The following is a 17918-nucleotide window of genomic DNA, read 5'->3' as shown; positions in this document are numbered from 1 at the left end:
AACATTTGTGGTCATTTCAATCACAAAGCAATACATACAGAATGTACATTTTGACACGACTCCGTTTTCTTTTGCACTACATAAAATGAATTGACATGGTAAAATAGTAATTACACCGCATTGGAAAAAGAGGCTATATTGACTTGGAGTGGACAATCATTCAGTCAGACATGTATATGAGTAACTGGTCTGAACTGGTTCTCTGACCACTCAGTCTTCCTATCTACTGATAGTCATTCAACTACTCTCTCAATCTTCCAAACAATCAAGCCCTTCTCTTGTTCTTTTGCCTCCTTCCGTCTCCTCCAGTTAAAATTCACCAGGAAAGAGCCAAATGACATTGAGCATAATACACTATTTCAATATTCAAATGTAGAGGGAACACATAAAGCCATATAAATAACATGTCAAAAACAAATATTTTGCAAAAACATGCCAATGAAAAACAATGGTGTAACATTTAGGATTTATTCGTAGAAAGAGAGAAATTCCATAATATTCAATGAGGCATCAATTCTCCGTGGAGATTATTAATAGTGTTTGCAGATCAATAAAAGTTTGTTGCCAAACCATAACAACGCATAGCAATGTTGGCTGCTGCTTTGTTGTATTCATAAGGAGAAGTGTTTGGGGGATGGCTTGTTGCAGTGGAGCTGAAGCGACCTCTCTCGAGGCGCTACATGTTAGCGTCACGGGGTGTGTGCCGCTGACCGTGTGTATCTGCGGCTAACCGTGTGTTTTTCCACACATTGCCTCAGCTCTATTCTCTATGAGGCGTAGGAAGATGATTTGCCTCGACCTGACAGGTACTAGCCGCAATGCAGAACACGAACCTTAAATCACTATCCATTCTCTCTCACTTCCGCCCTCATATCTCCAACCCGCTTCGCTTTATTCTATCAACCTTAGCATCACGGTGTCTTTATAGCTTATCAATTTTCCTCCCTTCTACACCATCTCCCTCTCTCCATCTGCTTTTTCATCCGTGAAGAGAAAGATGGAGGCTTGTTTACGAGTCGGTGCACTGCGCAGTTCTCTCAGAGTAGCAGTTTTCTCCGTGCTGGCGGAGAAGGTGGTGGTGTGAGCTGGCTAATTGGCAGGGAGCCATGGAACGTGTCACAGTAAAAAAAAAAAATGTGTGTATATATATATATATATATATATATATATATATATATATATATATATATATATTTATTTTAGAGAGATGAGGCAACACCATATACAGGTAACAAACGCACTCTTTCGTTCTCTCCCTCGCTCTGCAGAATGACGGAGTCCCAGGGAAGAGTAGAATCGCTTTTCATTTTCTCCCCCTCTCTGCAGCGAGGCAGAGGGAGCACTCCAGCAGACCAGATGAGACTGGTATGAAACTATCGCAACCCCACGTTAGTACCCCCCAATCCGCAGCGTCTCACTCTCTCTGACCCTCAACCTCTTTTCTCCTCCTGCTTAATCATTTGTGATTACTATATTATTATGATTTGTTTATCTTTGTGTAAAAACCAATAATAGATAAAACATCACCATTCAGGCAAAGGTATAGTCCATTAGCACAGCGAGAGGCAATACATGAGATTAGTTATTTTGTTTGTTTGTGAGTGTGTGTGTGTATGTTTTGCGTGGAGGCATGTATGACTTGACTTACCAAGGAAGGTGTTGGAGATAAACTCTGACACCTGGTTGCCGGAGCGACTCATCTCTGACAGGTGGGTCAGCTCCCGGTTCAACATCCTCTTGAACTGGGGAGACACAAAATGACACAACACCATGTTAGGTCACCATTAGATAGACACTTTAGCTCACTTGGTAGAGCATGGTGCTTGCGATGCCAGGATAATGGGTTTGATTCCCGGGGACCACCCATATGTAGAACGTACTAAGTTGCTTTGGATAAAAGTTTACCTCAGGTCAGCCATTTCCTGTTGCCAATTAGCAGTGGGAAGCATATAAAACAGTGTTGTGTTGAATTGCAGTAACAGAAAATGTGTTAGGTATAACACTGTGTTAGGTATACTGTGTGTTAGGTACACTGTGTGTTAGGTACACTGTGTGTTAGGTACACTGTGTGTTAGGTACACTGTGTTAGGTACACTGTGTAATTACACTGTGTGTTAGGTATACTGTGTGTTAGGTACACTGTGTTAGGATTACTGTGTTAGGTATACTGTGTTAGGTATACTCTGTGTTAGGTATACTCTGTGTTAGGTATACTCTGTGTTAGGTACACTCTGTGTTAGGTACACTGTGTGTTAGGTACACTGTGTGTTAGGTACACTGTGTGTTAGGTACACTGTGTTAGGTATACTCTGTGTTAGGTACACTGTGTTAGATACACTGTGTTAGATACACTGTGTTAGGTATACTGTGTGTTAGGTATACTGTGTGTTAGGTATACTGTGTGTTAGGTATACTGTGTGTTAGGTATACTCTGTGTTAGGTATACTCTGTGTTAGGTATACTCTGTGTTAGGTATACTCTGTGTTAGGTATACTCTGTGTGTTAGGTATACTCTGTGTGTTAGGTATACTGTGTGTGTTAGGTATACTGTGTGTGTTAGGTATACTGTGTGTGTTAGGTATACTGTGTGTGTTAGGTATACTGTGTTAGGTATACTCTGTGTTAGGTACACTGTGTTAGGTACACTGCATGGAGACCAACAAGACATTGAACTGGGGAAATACAAAATTACACAACACCTTACTAGATATACTGCATGGAGACCAACAGGAAATGGCTTCCCTGGGGTAGTGGTATAACTTGTTTCCAGGGACTTTCCATTGACGTTAAGTAGTGATGAACGGGTTGACTCATAAACCACATTCCCCCGCGGTGCAGGTGGGTTTAGGGTCATGAAATATTGTGTGTAATTCTTGTGGCAATTTATATCTATAGGCTACATCGTTTTTTCCTCATTTGTAGGCTCTCTGGCATTAGCGCGTACACCTAAGCTTTAGGGCATAACATTACACGCGCTAAATAGCCTACACGCCAAACCCTTTTGGAAACAGGCAGAAAAAGTTTTGTCTATTCACTAAGAAAAAAAGCTGTGAAATGGAGAGTTGAAAATAAATTGAAGGGACGGACAGAAAAGTAATTTTTGGGAAAGATTTAGTGAAGTGGCAAAAGAGGAAGATAGTCACTGCTATGTTAAGTGTGTTGATTGTGAGGCGCTATACAAATTCGACATTCACACGACAGGGATTTCAAATAGGCCTATGGCACGTCAAGAGAAACTGAAGCTTAGTGTTCAGATGGGTTAAATGGAAACTGAAATCTGGAAACTGACTGTAGGTCTATAACTTCTCACAGTCTTAATATTAACTCCTGCAGAATTAAGCATTTCTTGCAGTAAAATGATACACCAAATGTATATTTTGACTCAGGAACAAAATAATTATTCTTTCTTTCAGCATCTTGAGAGAATGTGAATGCGCACCTAGGGACCGCCTGTAGCAGTGCTACCTTTATCAACATCATAAAAGCTGATAGTATTTCAACCACATAACATAGCTGAACTGAAATCTTATTATAAACATGTTGGGTTGTTTTCACAGCTTTCTCTTTCCTTACAGACCTATTGCACTTTTCCCCCAGTCCCTAAACTTCTTTCCTCCGCAAAAGAAGCAGAGATGACAGAGAGAACTTTTACCTATGTCAACTAGATTGAAGCATTCATTTATGACATTCTGGTGGGCAAGTTGACAAACAAATAGCTTACCAAAATGTTGGACATTCTAAGCAGAAACATCTAATTAAGGCAACAACAAAAAATTCCTGCAACCTCTCAAAAAAATCGTTCCTCCATCTCTGTCTGTAGCCTACAGGGCATTTGCTACTGTATATTTGCGGATTAGGGTCGGATGCAGTCCTCAGATTTCCCCTTTATCACATAGTCGGGTGATTGCGGATGGGTTATTAGCAATTGTGGGCGGGTGCAGGCGAACAAACAGCTGACCTGCACACCACTAATTGGAGCCCACTATTGGAGCCCAAGGGAATAGGCTTGTTTGTTTGATACCATATAAGGAGTTTGCGTATCTTTATACAGTATAGGCTATTTGAGTGTCCTGTTTTGAGATATTTAGTAAACAAATCAAAGATTTCTGGAATAATATGTACAGCATAGGGTCAGAATCAACCAAATTTCTGCAATAGCTTTTCAACCAAACATTTATCCGCACACACATCTTATTCTCTTTAGAAGCTAATGCATAACATCTATGTTGTGAGATGGATTCAGTTGAGATCATGGGCTGTAGTACCCAATCAATCTGATGCAATATTCAAATAAATACTAGAACGTGCTACAAGTATACAACCCGTCTCTCCCCACGAACACACATTTACCCCCAGTCCCCCCCACATACCTTAATGTACCCCCAGGAGACACAGAGCATGGTGTTGGCTTCAGGCATGGTGCTGTACTGTAGCTGTCACCCCTGGCTGTCCTCAACAGAAGCCCTGTCTGAATAGGCAAAACCAAGGCTTTCTTTCCTCAACAACCAACAGCCATGTCTCCATCTCTTCTATCTTAGTCTTTCAGCCTCTTTGGTGGTTCTTCGCAGAGTCACAGATGACAGATCAACGATAACCCCCACCAAGACGAGCACCTAGACCCCCGCCGAGTGCTCTTCCTCATTTCTGGAATCTCCCAGTGATATCTTCCCCAGTCACAGCAGCTAGTTGGATAGCGACTGTATTTCCTTCAGCATTAGACGGTATTCCCCTGAACAGCAATATATAAGTAGGTCAGTAGGTAGGAAGCTTGTAGCTAAATATGTAGAAACTATCTCTTAGGTGGTGCCTCCCTTTAACCACGATATCTCTATCTATGTCTATACAGCCAATGGAAGACAACTGGTTCTCAAAGAGGAGATCCCAGTCCTATTGCATTGCTATCATATCTCTATGCATCCCAGAGGTAGCCAATGGAGGCGGGTTGCGGAGGGGATTCCAGTGCTATATCCATCCATCTGATGAGAGACTAAAAGGAGAATCAGAGAGGCTAAGTGGCTTGAACGAGGGAAGAAAGAGGGGGAAGGGGGTTCCAACGGTGACTAGGGATCCCCGGCGACTGGCTGGAACTGGCTGGCTGAAAGGCCAGTGGAGGAAGCCTCTCTCTCTCTCAGCTTAGTCTCCCGCCAATGCCAGATGTCGCCCCCCTCTCGCTCTCCTCTTTCTCTCTCCCTCAGCCCCCTCTGTCCCTGCCAGCAACATGCACATCAACACAAACCACTGCAGACATCAACACGTAGATCACGCCATGGCAACAGAGTCACGTGTACTGCATAGACGCTCTCACGGAGGTCTCTCCTCCAAACGCGCACGCACATGCACACACACACACTGCTGCGCATTACTCAGCTGAGTGAAGGGAGGCAGCTGTGCATCGTCCTGACTCTGGCCACTACTGCATCTCAATGTGTATGTCTGTGTCTGTATACATATGTGTCTTATTGCAATGATGCTGCCCCTGTGTGTCTTATTGCAATGATGCTGCCCCTGTGTGTCTTATCTCAATGATGCTGCCCCTGTGTGTCTTATCGCAATGATGCTGCCCCTGTGTGTCTTATCGCAATGATGCTGCCCCTGTGTGTCTTATCTCAATGATGCTGCCTCTGTATGTCTTATTGCAATGGGGCAGTATTTGAAGGTTATTTCAATGGCACTACTTAATTTCAAATGGGCTTGTTTCTCCTTTTTCACTAAATTAATATTTTACTTGTTTTATATTTTCAAGACTTTCATTTAATTTAGCAAAAACCATTAATATAACTCATACATCCACTGCCCACTCTTGAAAACTGATGCATGAAATCAAAAGGTATCCCATTCATCTATATTTTCGACTTTACTTGTCAATTTTTATCTTGATCCAAATATAAAAATGTATGCGTTGTAATATGGTAATCTGAGAAATAGCCAATCAAATATCCTGCATCTAATTTACAGAATCACTTGGATTTGTTTTGTCCTTTCTAGCCAAAACTTGTTTCAAACAGGTGCTTTTTCAGTGAACCATTAAATCGCACCCTCTCTAGCAGTGAATGTCTGTCATATGGCAGACCGGTCTGTTATTTCCCATTGACTGCAACCGGAACACAACTTTGAAAATGCAAGAAGAAAGAAGCCGTCCATCTTTCAAAACTTTGGCTGCACTCAACTCTACAAACCCAACTGCTAGAGACAGTCTTATAACTTATAACTTCCCAAACTGGAAATGTCCAAATCCAATACGGATATTCTGTTCAAGCGTATTTGTAATATATTCTTACTGAAGGCGTAAAGGTACTGAATCGTGACCTCTGTAAATTGACTCATGAGTCATAGACTATGTCTTCTGTGTTTCCCCGCTACTCATACCGAGCTATGCCAGCACCATATGGTAGTCATACCGACGTTCAGTAGGCTAGCATACGCCAGCACCGTATGGTAGTCATACAACATCCGCAAACCATGCGTTAATGCAGGATGACGGAAACATGAGTGTGTTCGGGTAGGACACATTACTCAATGCGCGCCGTTACTCACGCAGTTATTCAGACTTGGGGAACACACTTGTGACAACAGGTTGTTATTTGGCGCTTTCGAAAGCGAGTGTACGTTTGTGTGGCGAATGAGCTCCGAGTATTGAAGTGTTAAGTGTTCACAATGTTGAAATGAACATATTCAAAGTAGGTAGTGATAAGATGAGCGCCACCGTAGGCTATGAAAGATGTCAAAAGGCGCTTTCAACAGGCTCCTTGGCGGATAATGTCACTGCATTCTGTATTCAGATGACCACTATCCGACCCACAAAACCATACATTATATTGTGTGCATGAATACACAGGGATAGTGGAGGAGGTGAGGTTCCCACTTATATTGTAGGCTAAAGCGTTTTGAGCGCGTGCAAAAGCGCTATAGAAAAAATCCAATACATTATTGTACTGTATTATCGTTAACTGGTGAACTAGTTTTTTCAAGTCTGAAACAACATATCAGATTATGTTCCAACTAGTCTGAACAACTCAACCATTGTCTGAATGACCCTAATCTCTAAAATAGACAACATCGAAAATGCAGAAACTAAATTCCTGGACATACAGCATAATACTAAACCACTGTGAGGTTATTAGGTAATTTAATAGAGTTATGATTAGTTATTATGCTATTTATTACAATATTATCCCATGAATGCTACTGTACTTTGAATGGAATTCAAAAGAGCAACACGTAACCCTTTCCTGCAGTCAATGACCAAAAGTGCCCTCTTTGGCCTCATGGGTGGAATGTTATTCATATTTTTCAGAATTTCATCATTAATAAAGTAGATTTTTTAATCCAATGAAAATCCAGTGTTTCTATGTCAAACAGTTTTGTTATTTCAGTCTTCTGTGATGTATATAAAAGTGTAATATTGGGACGTAAACTCAAAATGTAATACATTTCAACTCTATGTCTGACATGGTACAGGTGTCTTCTTCTTTTTAAGCCCATAACCATGTGTGTGAGGTGCAAACTTTTGTTTCAAAGTAGATTTGTTTTAGACTACCAAGAATAACTCTGACCCAGATTTAGCCCAATGCAATAAAAGGTTCAAGTGAAGTGAACGTTTTTTTGTAAATAAATTACAATGACAGAGCAAGTGTATGATCCAAACCCATACAATCTGACTAAGTCCCGACATTCAGATAAAAACAAATGTTTTTAAGTAAAGCCATTTCCCTTAGACAAGAGTGTAGATACTCACTCTAGCAAAACAAGTAGTGTACAAACTCACCTGTTTCCAACTTGTAAGCATCCCAAACGTTTTCTTGTTCGTCTCAGAGCAGCATAGTCCCATTATTGCAAAGGCAATGCCACACGTAAATAAAATAAATATAAATGTTCAAAAACTGTTAAAACTTCTCTCAAATATGTTAGCGTGTCGCTGTTTCTCTCGCTCTCTGGGTCTGCTTCCTCTCTGTATTCAAGTCTACTCTCTTCTGGCGACAGTCAGGAAACGTAAAACAATAAAACATGACTGATTGGCTGGCTGGCTGGTTGACTGGCCCACACAGAGACTAAGCTAAACAACTCCTCCTCTATCATAATGTAGCTCCGTGCCTGTCGCCACCCTCCCTTCCTTCCCCTCTAGCTTCCTCTTTCTGACTAAATTTACTGTGGCAATTTACTGGTAAGAGCCTCTTGACAATGCCCATGGCACTGACCTGTAAATGTAGGCAAAGTCCCTCATTACAAAATACCAGGCAATCACACTGACGCACTGCACCGTAAACTATTTGGGGAGGAAAGTGAAAGATTACATTTGTGTCTATTTCGCAAGGTCTCACCCAGGGCACACTTGAAACATGTATTTAAATCACAATGTGACGTCCCTGTTTAAATAGAAGATAAAGCAGTGGAGGTCAATTTCCTTGTCCTACTCTCTGAGCAGATTTGCAATGTTGGCACAATGAAACTAGATTGGAGGTTTGGCCTTGGTTGATTTAAAGCAAAGAGATACAGCAGATTGCAACGCTCGCATAGTGCAATTCTGACCCAAGCAGACAAAGCCTAATATGACTCGAACCTGTGCCAGTCCCTGTGTCCTAGTTTGGAATGTTTGCAGGGTAAACAGCTGTAGTGGTCACGGACACACACACACACATACCTAACCTTATGGGGACACAGAATTCAGTTTCATTCAAAATTCAATTTTTCCCTACCCATAACATTAACCCAAAAACCTAACCTTAAACATAATCCTAGCTCCTAACCCTAAAACTAACCCTAGTTCCTAAACCTAATTCTAACCTTAACCCTAAACCCCCTAGAATTAGCATTTTACCTTGTGGAGACTAACAAAATGTCCCAAGTTGGTCAAATTTTCTGGTCCCCACAAGTATAGACACACACACACACACACACACACACACACACACACACACACACACACACACACACACACACACACACACACACACACACACGTTTCCCGCAGGGCTTGTGGGAAATTGTGTCTAGTAAGAAAATATTATAAAAATCAAGGCCATCATTTAATAGAAACATTTGCAGGTTATTTTGGATATATCTTTGTGGTCTGAAAAGCAGTTTGTAGATACAAAGCCAATTTCTGTGCAGGCATAAAAAAGTTAAAGGATCTGCAACTCTAGAAAAATAAGTATCATCTCATTAGTACAACTACTAGTCAAACACTATTATTATCAAACAGTCATTTAAAAAGCATTACCCTCCCTCAAGCCACTGACCCAAAAACTTCCACATCTGTTTCAATAATTCCGTCACTCTGGTCTAAAGACTGCAGCACTTTAAAGTGTAATGACCACATGTGAGTTAAAGTTTCCTACTAGCACTCAATGCTAGGCTAGCACGCTATCCCGTAAAGCCGCTCTCGCTAACTGGATTCAGATGGCTGTGTTTGTCTAAGGCCCAGAGCTAACGTCAGTATGGATGTGTGAGGAACTTAATGACAGTGGTGCTAGAACAGCAGCTCGCTCCTCTGAGGTCATTGGAACTTTGGAGTGGCCTAACAGGACAGTGTGTGTGTGTGTGGTCCAAGCCCGGGATACACCTGTGGAAACCTCTCCTTGGAAACCTCCCCCCGGGGAAATACCCATTATAGGGTTAATTAGTTCCACCCCGAAAACATTGGATTCGATGGGACCATTCCTTCGTTGGGGATGTAAGGCCTGCACATTGCTCCTTATGCTGGTCTGAAAAAAAAGCCTCCACACTCAGTGGACCAGGGTTAGGACCAACCAATGGAATAGTCCCCTATTTGAAAGAGAACAAGTACTGTTTGCCCTCCAGCTCTGGTTCATGCTATGAGATTTCCCACTTTGCAAAGTTCAAACGCATGATGTGAGCAGCATTTGGGGATTTTGCACCATTCTCAATATTATAGATCAATAAATGCCACGTGCCTCACACGCCACTGCACAAGAGGAGTCATCTGACCGGAGATTTGAACCTGCAACTTTCTAGCCTCCACTCCCGAGTCCTATTCCCAACACACTGGACTTGGGTTAACCGTCAACCATCCATCTTAGAGGCCTATGACTCATGGTCAACAATGGCTCCAGTACCCTGTCTGAACGCTGAGTACTGAATGTTGTACTTGCGTGTGTTCAGGGTCTCCGGACTCATTGTGTTGAGTCCCTGTGACGTTGATAACAATAAAAGGAGGCCTTGACCTTAGGGGCCATTGTAGTCTGGTGTCCTGGGGAAAGGGTGAAGAGGAGGCTGTGTGGTGGTCAGGAAAAGAGACAGGAAACGCATGTCATGGTCACCGGTCAACATGGTTGGGGTTGGCGCTTCCTTTTGACCGCAACTCCACTGTAATGTCACTATGTAGGACAGGGGAACTGAGAAGGGTGACCTCCCAAGCTGAATCCTTAGCGTATTTTGGTCACCATACGGTCTACTCTCTATCTGAGTTTGCTGTGCAGTTATACATTATTTTACAGTAGGCTAATTGTAGAAAAGAGTGGAGGTGAGGTTCCCCTCGTAAGAGTGTTGAGAACATAAAAATAAAATAAAAATCACCACATAAATCAAATTCATGATCATTATTCATTAGTAAAAGTGCCATATGGCTAACCAACGTTGCCACCAACAGTATCAGCTAGCCTAGCACGCAAGTGTCAAATTAGACTGACTTCATAATAGTTCATCTAAAACCGTTATAAAACCAGAGTTATAGCAAGAAACATCAGGTTTTGGTCATGTTTCCAAAAACTGCTTGAGCCATTGAATAATGTCTGGCTAATATGAGCTATCCCAGACACGATGACATCATCAGACAAAAAAAAACAACAGGCACGATGGTGACAATTATTCGTATTGTGTATCTAATTCATTAATATCACAGTCTTACACAGAAAAGACAACAAATGGATAGATTGGCATTCAGATAGGCATCTTATTCAGCGAGAACAGTAGTCTATGGTCCTCTATGCAAACTCTCCACTGTTTGTGCATTTTATAGCAGAGCCATGAAACAGCAGTAGCCGTTGACACACACACACACACACACACACACAACCGCAGGTTGCTAACCACTTGGCAAGTACGTCAATGGGTCGTTCCACGAAATGAGTCCCCTTCGGATAGTGTAACTTGGTGAGAAAGAAACATGTTTTATTTCTCCTCATTTTAACATTCTGTCATAAAGAGCACATGTTCATCTTAATAAAACAATTTCCCCATCACGAGAGGTTAAATAAAAAATGACTATAGTAAGTGTATCAAACGTGCCAAATAAATGGATCCCCTTGTGACAGGAGGAATGGAAGCTCATGTTCACCAGGGAGGGGCATTTTGAATGCAATCTTCACAAACAAAATACAAATGTTTCAAACATTTCTAGCCTGTCTATTTATGAGTAACAGAATTGATGTGTTTATGCCTGAACCGCTGAGTTTTCCACCACAAAACACCAGAAAATGGCCAAAAATAGTAGAACCAGTTCACCTGCTTTATACCAATCTATCCACTGATTTAACTATTAGATGTTCAATGTTTCTTTAGAATAAAAAAAAGGAATACTTTCATTAAAATGAGATCAGTACATAACAGGGTTTACCTTAAAATGAGGGTCAGGTTTTTTTTTTAAATTCCTTAATTAAAATCAATCACTAATCACATGAAATAAACAATCTCCAGAAATGATTTTGTCAAAGCAAGAAAATAACTAGGGCTTTACAATGACGGTGAAAACTTGAGGAATTTTGAGGTTAAGAAGTCCTAGAAGTCCACAGAGGGTGCACAGAGGTCATATAAACGTCTGATTTATAGAATTGTACATGTGGTCTATACTAAAGGGCACTTCTTTTAATACAACAGGCATTTAAAATTAAAATATTGGTGCACAATTTCTACTTAAAATATCAAAGGGATGCAAAAGGGACTCATTTCGTGGAACGACCCCAAAGTTAATCAAACCATTCTTCATATTGCACAGTAAAGACTCAAAAGACACCAAGCAGCCTTAACATAAGTCCAATATTATCTCAAATCGAGTTCAATCCACATCTAGTTTCTGTGTACCATCATGCCGACGAGCTACTAACCAGATCATGCAACAAAATATCATCACAGCAATAGTCTCAATGCACTTAAGTGGTTCGTTTCAGGTTGTGTTATAGTAAGTTTGTGTGGTTGTTGTCGCATTATGGTCATGTTGAGTTGCAGTTGTGTTGTGGTTACATTACAGTGGTGAGGTGTTGCATTTGTGTTGTTGCTGCATTACGGTCATGTTGTGGTTATGTTATAGTTGTGTTGTGGTTGCGTCACGGTCATATAAACAACAGTTCAGCTCAGTTTTACCTTGTTGGAAGCCATGTCGCTGACGGAACGGTAGGTCTGGATGGTCTCCAGCTGGTCAAGACACCAGTCCAGCTCCTCCATCGTCTCCATGGCCAGCTTCTGGTACGACTCGTCTGTCAATAGACACACAGCAGATACAAACTCAGGACGCAGTGGCTCCATGTCCGACACAGAGCATGGTGTGGGTCCCAGGGCAGTGTGGCCATGCCGTATGGGGGTCCCGGGATGTCCGGGTGGGGAGGCGTGAAGAGGCGAGCAGTGATCCTTCATCATACGTGGTGGTCCGGTTAACTCAAATGCACTCTCAGTCAAGGAAAGAGGCTAAGAGTTGAAGTAGTGTCACCCTCTCTCTCTGTGTCAATGTGTCTATGCCCCTGCATTCCTTCTCTCTCTCTCTCCCTTGCTCTCCCGCTCGCCCCCTCTCGCTCTCGTTCTCTCCCTCCCTCTCTCTTGCTCTCCCTCCCTCTCTCTTGCTCTTCCTCCCTCTCTCTTGCTCTTCCTCCCTCTCTCTCTCTTGCTCTCCCCTCCCTCTCTCTCTCTCTCTCTCTTGCTATCCCCTCCCTCTCTCTCTTGCTCTCCCCTCCCTCTCTCTCTCTTGCTCTCCCTCCCTCTCTCTCTTGCTCTCCCTCCCTCTCTCTCTTGCTCTCCCTCTCCTTAACCAAGTCGTGCGAGGTGGTTACATCTGCTACTCTGCTCGCCTTGTGGCGTTGATGTGTCAGTGAGCCCCCAGGCCTGAGGAGGGTTTGAGGGGGAAGGGGGAGGGGGGAGGCGGAGCCCTGCCAGCGCATTTACTCACCCTCCACGCACGAGATATTTCACTTCAGAGTCACAGGGCAGACACGCACCAGGGCTACACGGTTGTTTATAATGTACTGTATAGCCTCAATGGCTAATGGGTTTGGCTTGAGGAGAGGGACAGATCCTTAATACTGACAAACATGCAACCGTTAACACGTGTATGTCTAGGAGGCTTACACTGGGAAAACTATTCTGTTGCCCTTGGATAGAGAGTAGAGTCATCGAAAGAGAGAGGCAGGAGAAAGAGGGAGATACAGAGTGGATAAAAGGGGGTACCAAAGAAATTAGAATACAAAAATGGAGAAAGACAAAGAGAAGAGAGCGATTGATGGATAGATAGACTAAAAGAGAGAGAGTGAGAAACCCGGCTGAAACATATCGGTCAGCAACTGAAAGCTTCAAAGAGGGACTTCAGAGAGCTGCAGACGCTCACACCACTGTGCTAGACCAACAAGCTCTCCTCACTCTGATCCTCCTGAAAGAGAGACGCCCAGCTAACAACAAATGTTACCACAACTTTAGATAATGCTCCCTTAATTGTCTCATTAGGTTACGTTTTCATAGGAATGTTCCAGTGATGTGCAAGGACTGTTTCAAAGAGACCATTGACTTAATGTCCAACAGAACTTACCCAGAACCATATTCTCAGGATATTCAATATTAATGTTCTAGACGACACATTTCATTGGAACGTTGCAGGAATATCCCTGTGTCCACGTTTTGAGAGTGTTAGGAGAATATTCTATCAACGTCATGCCAAATATATACAGAACATGGTTTCCAAGTGTGATTTTTGATCGACCACTTTCACATGGAAATGTGAGTTCTAGATTTGTCATTCTCATTGAAAGCAAGTCTAAGAAGCGGTAGATACTGTACGTTCTATGTGCACTATTTCTATGCTTTCCATTAAGTTTTTGCGTCTTTTACTTTTGGTTTTGTACACCAGATTCAAACAGCTGAAATTACACTATTTTTGGTTATGGAAAATATACTGAATGTCAGTTTAGATGGTACAATGATTCCCTACAAAATGATTGCTTGTTTTGTCGCGTAAACTGAAATTAGGCAAACTATTAGAATTTCAGCAATCAGGAAATGGAGGAGCGATTTCTGCATATTGCACCTTTAAAATACTGTAGAATGAATGTGACTTAACCCCTACAAATATCACCAGGTGATGGGATTGCTCCCCTCTCCAGCATGGCCACATGGTAAGTAGTCTGTTTGCAAACAATTTGGAGAAAAGAATGAGTGAGCAAGTTGGTAAATCATCATGTATTTTTGTGTCACTACCGAACATCTATATGTAAAGTAAGGTTTTGGGACTAAAATATATGTTTGCTTGGATGTACATATGTCCGAAACAAAGATGTTTAGCTATTCTTTAAAGTCCAAAATTGTCCACGCCCAAAACGGTCACAACAGACACCATAGAGATACCTAGCGGTCTCATCTTTGTATCTGTGCCATAATGGTCTGTTTACGCACGGGCAGCAGCATTGAGGATATCTCTATTATAAAGTTGCATGAGCCATGCTCCATCAACTGAGCTACAGAGAACCACCATGTGGGTAGTGGACAAGTGCACACTTCAGTGTAATGTACTGAGATGAATAGCCAGCAGGAAGGCTCTAACCGGTGGGACAGTATTCGAAAGGTTGCTTGTTCAATTCCCCAAGACCGCAAGGTGGAAAAATCTGCCATTTTGCCCTTGAGCAAGGCAGTTAACCACCACACAGTTGTGCAACAAACTAGATATCAAAATCAAATCAAATTGTATTTTTCACATGTGCCAAATACAACCGGTGTAGACTTTACAGTGAAATGCTTAATTACAAGCCCTTAAACAACAATGCAGTTTTAAGTGAATACCTACAAATAGTAAGAAATAAAAGTAAGAAATAATTCAAGAGCAGCAGTAAAATAACAATAGACCCATGGACTGCATAAATGTGGTCTTTAACTTGTCATGGGGGAATCTCAATTGCTTACTTCTCGTGTCTTTCCTCGCCTCCTCCTCAAAACCCATTGGATGAGAAAGCCAGAAGGAGGCGAGGAGAGATGCGAGGAGCATTCAATTGAGATTCTTCCATGGTTTCAACTCACTGGGTCTGGATCTTGGGGCCAATGTCCTCGTATGAATCTTGGTCTTGGCTCCTGGATATTACCTTAGTCGTTGGTATACAAAGCATAGGCAACCCAATTTGAAGAAGACAATGCACTCTGATCATTGATTGATCACTCCCAACCCATAGGAATCCCCACCTAATTGACTACTTTAGTGGTTAGAGCGTTGGGCCAGTAACCGAAAGGTTACTGGATCGACTCCCCGATATGAAAAAGGTCCAAATCTGTCGTTCTGCCCCTGAGCAAGGCAGTTAACCCACTGTTCCCCGAGCGCCAAAGACGTGGATGTTGATTATGGCAGCCCCCCGCACCTCTCTGATTCAGAAGGGTTGGGTTAAATACGGAAGACACACTTCAGTTGAACGCATTCAGTTGTACAACTAACTAGGTATCGCCCTTTCCTTTTAAAAGGTGGAAGCCCTCAATGGCAAATGTCTATACTAAAACAAGTTATATCCATCAACAGTCCTCCATTTATCTCTACGATTGACACTTGTTAAGCCTGTTATATTGCCAAAAATAAAGATAGGTAATGTGATTGCAAATACAATTTCTACAATTAATCTGTAATCAAAATGAGCATGGTTATCCCTTTATTGCAACTTCTTCACTATGTTTCGGAAGTGACACATTTAGTGGGGTGGTAAGGAACTCCGGTAACTATTTCAAATTTGCAATATTTGCTCCCAAGACAAAGGCACTGCATCTCAGTGCTAGAGGCCTCACTACAGACACCCTGGTTTGAATCCAGGCTGTATCACAACCAGCCGTGATTGGGAGTCCCATAAGGCGGCGCACAATTAGCCCAGCGTTGTCCGGGTTTGGCCGGGGTAGGCCGTGATTGTAAATAAGAATTTGTTCTTAACTGACCTGCCAAGTTAAACAAAGGTTAAATGTAAAAAATAAACAAAGTGTGTGAGTAATATATATCAAAATATATATTTTTATTTCACCTTTATTTAACCAGGTAGGCAAGTTGAGAACAAGTTTTCATTTACAATTGCAACCTGGCCAAGACAAAGCAAAGCAGTTCGACACATACAACAACAGAGGTACACATGGAGTAAAACAAACATACAGTCAATAATACAGTAGAAAAATAAGTCTATATACAATATGAGCAAATGAGGTGAGATAAGGGAGGTAAAGGCAAAAAAAGGCCATGGTGGCGAAGTAAATACAATATAGCATGTAAAACACTGGAATGGTAGATTTGCAGTGGAAGAATGTGCAAGGTAGAGAAATAATGGGGTACAAAGGAGCAAAATAAATAAATACAGTAGGGGAAGACGTAGTTCTTTGGGCTAAATTATAGATGGGCTATGTACAGGTGCAGTAATCTGTGAGCTGCTCTGACAGCTGGTGCTTACAGCTAGTGAGGGAGATACAGGTTTCCAGTTTTAGAGATTTTTGTAGTTCATTCCAGTCATTGGCAGCAGAGAACTGAAAGGAGAGGCGGCCAAAGGAATAATTGGTTTTGGGGGTGACCAGAGAGATATACCTGCTGGAGCGCATGCTACAGGTGGGTGCTGCTATGGTGACCAGCGAGCTGAGATAAGGGGGTCAGCTCTCGTTGGCTGACCCTCGCTTCATACTCGTCGCCAAACCCACTGGCTCCAGGTCATCTACAAGATGACCTGGAGCCAGTGGGTTTGGCGACGAGTATGAAGCGAGGGTCAGCCAACGAGAGCGTACAGGTCGCAGTGGTGGGTAGTATGTGGGGCTTTGGTGACAAAACGGATGGCACTGTGATAGACTGCATCCAGTTTATTGAGTAGGGTATTGGAGGCTATTTTGTAAATGACATCGCCGAAGTCGAGGACAGGTAGGATGGTCAGTTTTACAAGGGTATGTTTGGCAGCATGAGTGAAGGATGCTTTGTTGCGAAATAGGAAGCCAATTCTAGATTTAACTTTGGATTGGAGATGTTTGATGTGAGTCTGGAAGGAGAGTTTACAGTCTAACCAGACACCTAGGTATTTGTAGTTGTCACATATTCTAAGTCAGAACCGTCCAGAGTAGTGATGTTGGACGGGCGGCCAGGTGCAGGCAGCGATCGGTTGAAGAGCATGAATTTTGTTTTACTTGTATTTAAGAGCAATTGGAGGCAACGGAAGGAGAGTTGTGTATATACACACAGTTGAAGTCGGAAGTTTACATACTACTTTAGCCAAATACATTTAAATACATTTAGCCAAATACATTTAAACTCAGTTCTTCACAATTCCTGACATTTAATCCTTGTAAAAATTCCCTGTCCTAGGTCAGCTAGGATCACTACTTTATTTTAAGAATGTTAAATTTCTGAAAAATTGTTGAGAGAATTATTTATTTCAGCTTTTATTTATTTCATCACATTCCCAGTGGGTCAGAAGTTTACATACACTCAATTAGTATTTGGTAGCATTGCCTTTAAATTGGGTCAAATGTTTTGGGTAGCCTTCCACAAGCTTCCCACAAAAAGTTGGGGGAATTTTGGCACATTCATCCTGACAGAGCTGGTGTAACTGAGTCAGGTTTGTAGGCCTCCTTGCTCGCGCACACCTTTTCAGTTCTGCCCACAAATTTTCTATAGGATTGAGGTCAGGGCTTTGTGATGGCCACTCCAATACCTTGACTTTGTTGTCCTTAAGCAATTTTTCCACAACTTTGGAAGTATGCTTGGGGTCATTGTC

General features: G+C 42.1%; 1 protein-coding gene across 3 annotated transcripts in view; it reads right to left on the bottom strand.

The window, feature by feature from the left end:
- LOC109874657 (cAMP-specific 3',5'-cyclic phosphodiesterase 4B) overlaps window positions 1-17918 on the bottom strand; it is a 115763-nt gene that overhangs the window by 6634 nt on the left and 91211 nt on the right. For all 3 annotated transcript variants that reach the window (XM_031810507.1, XM_031810508.1, XM_020466661.2), the window contains 2 exons: window positions 12316-12428; window positions 1649-1742 (listed from right to left, as the gene is read on the bottom strand). In XM_031810507.1, coding sequence (XP_031666367.1) covers window positions 1649-1742; window positions 12316-12428 — 207 coding nt within the window. The remainder of the gene's footprint in view (window positions 1-1648; window positions 1743-12315; window positions 12429-17918) is intronic.

The sequence above is a fragment of the Oncorhynchus kisutch genome, linkage group LG30, assembly GCF_002021735.2.
Source record: "Oncorhynchus kisutch isolate 150728-3 linkage group LG30, Okis_V2, whole genome shotgun sequence".
Lineage (NCBI taxonomy): Eukaryota > Metazoa > Chordata > Actinopteri > Salmoniformes > Salmonidae > Oncorhynchus > Oncorhynchus kisutch.
This window is presented reverse-complemented; position numbering and strand designations above follow the sequence as displayed.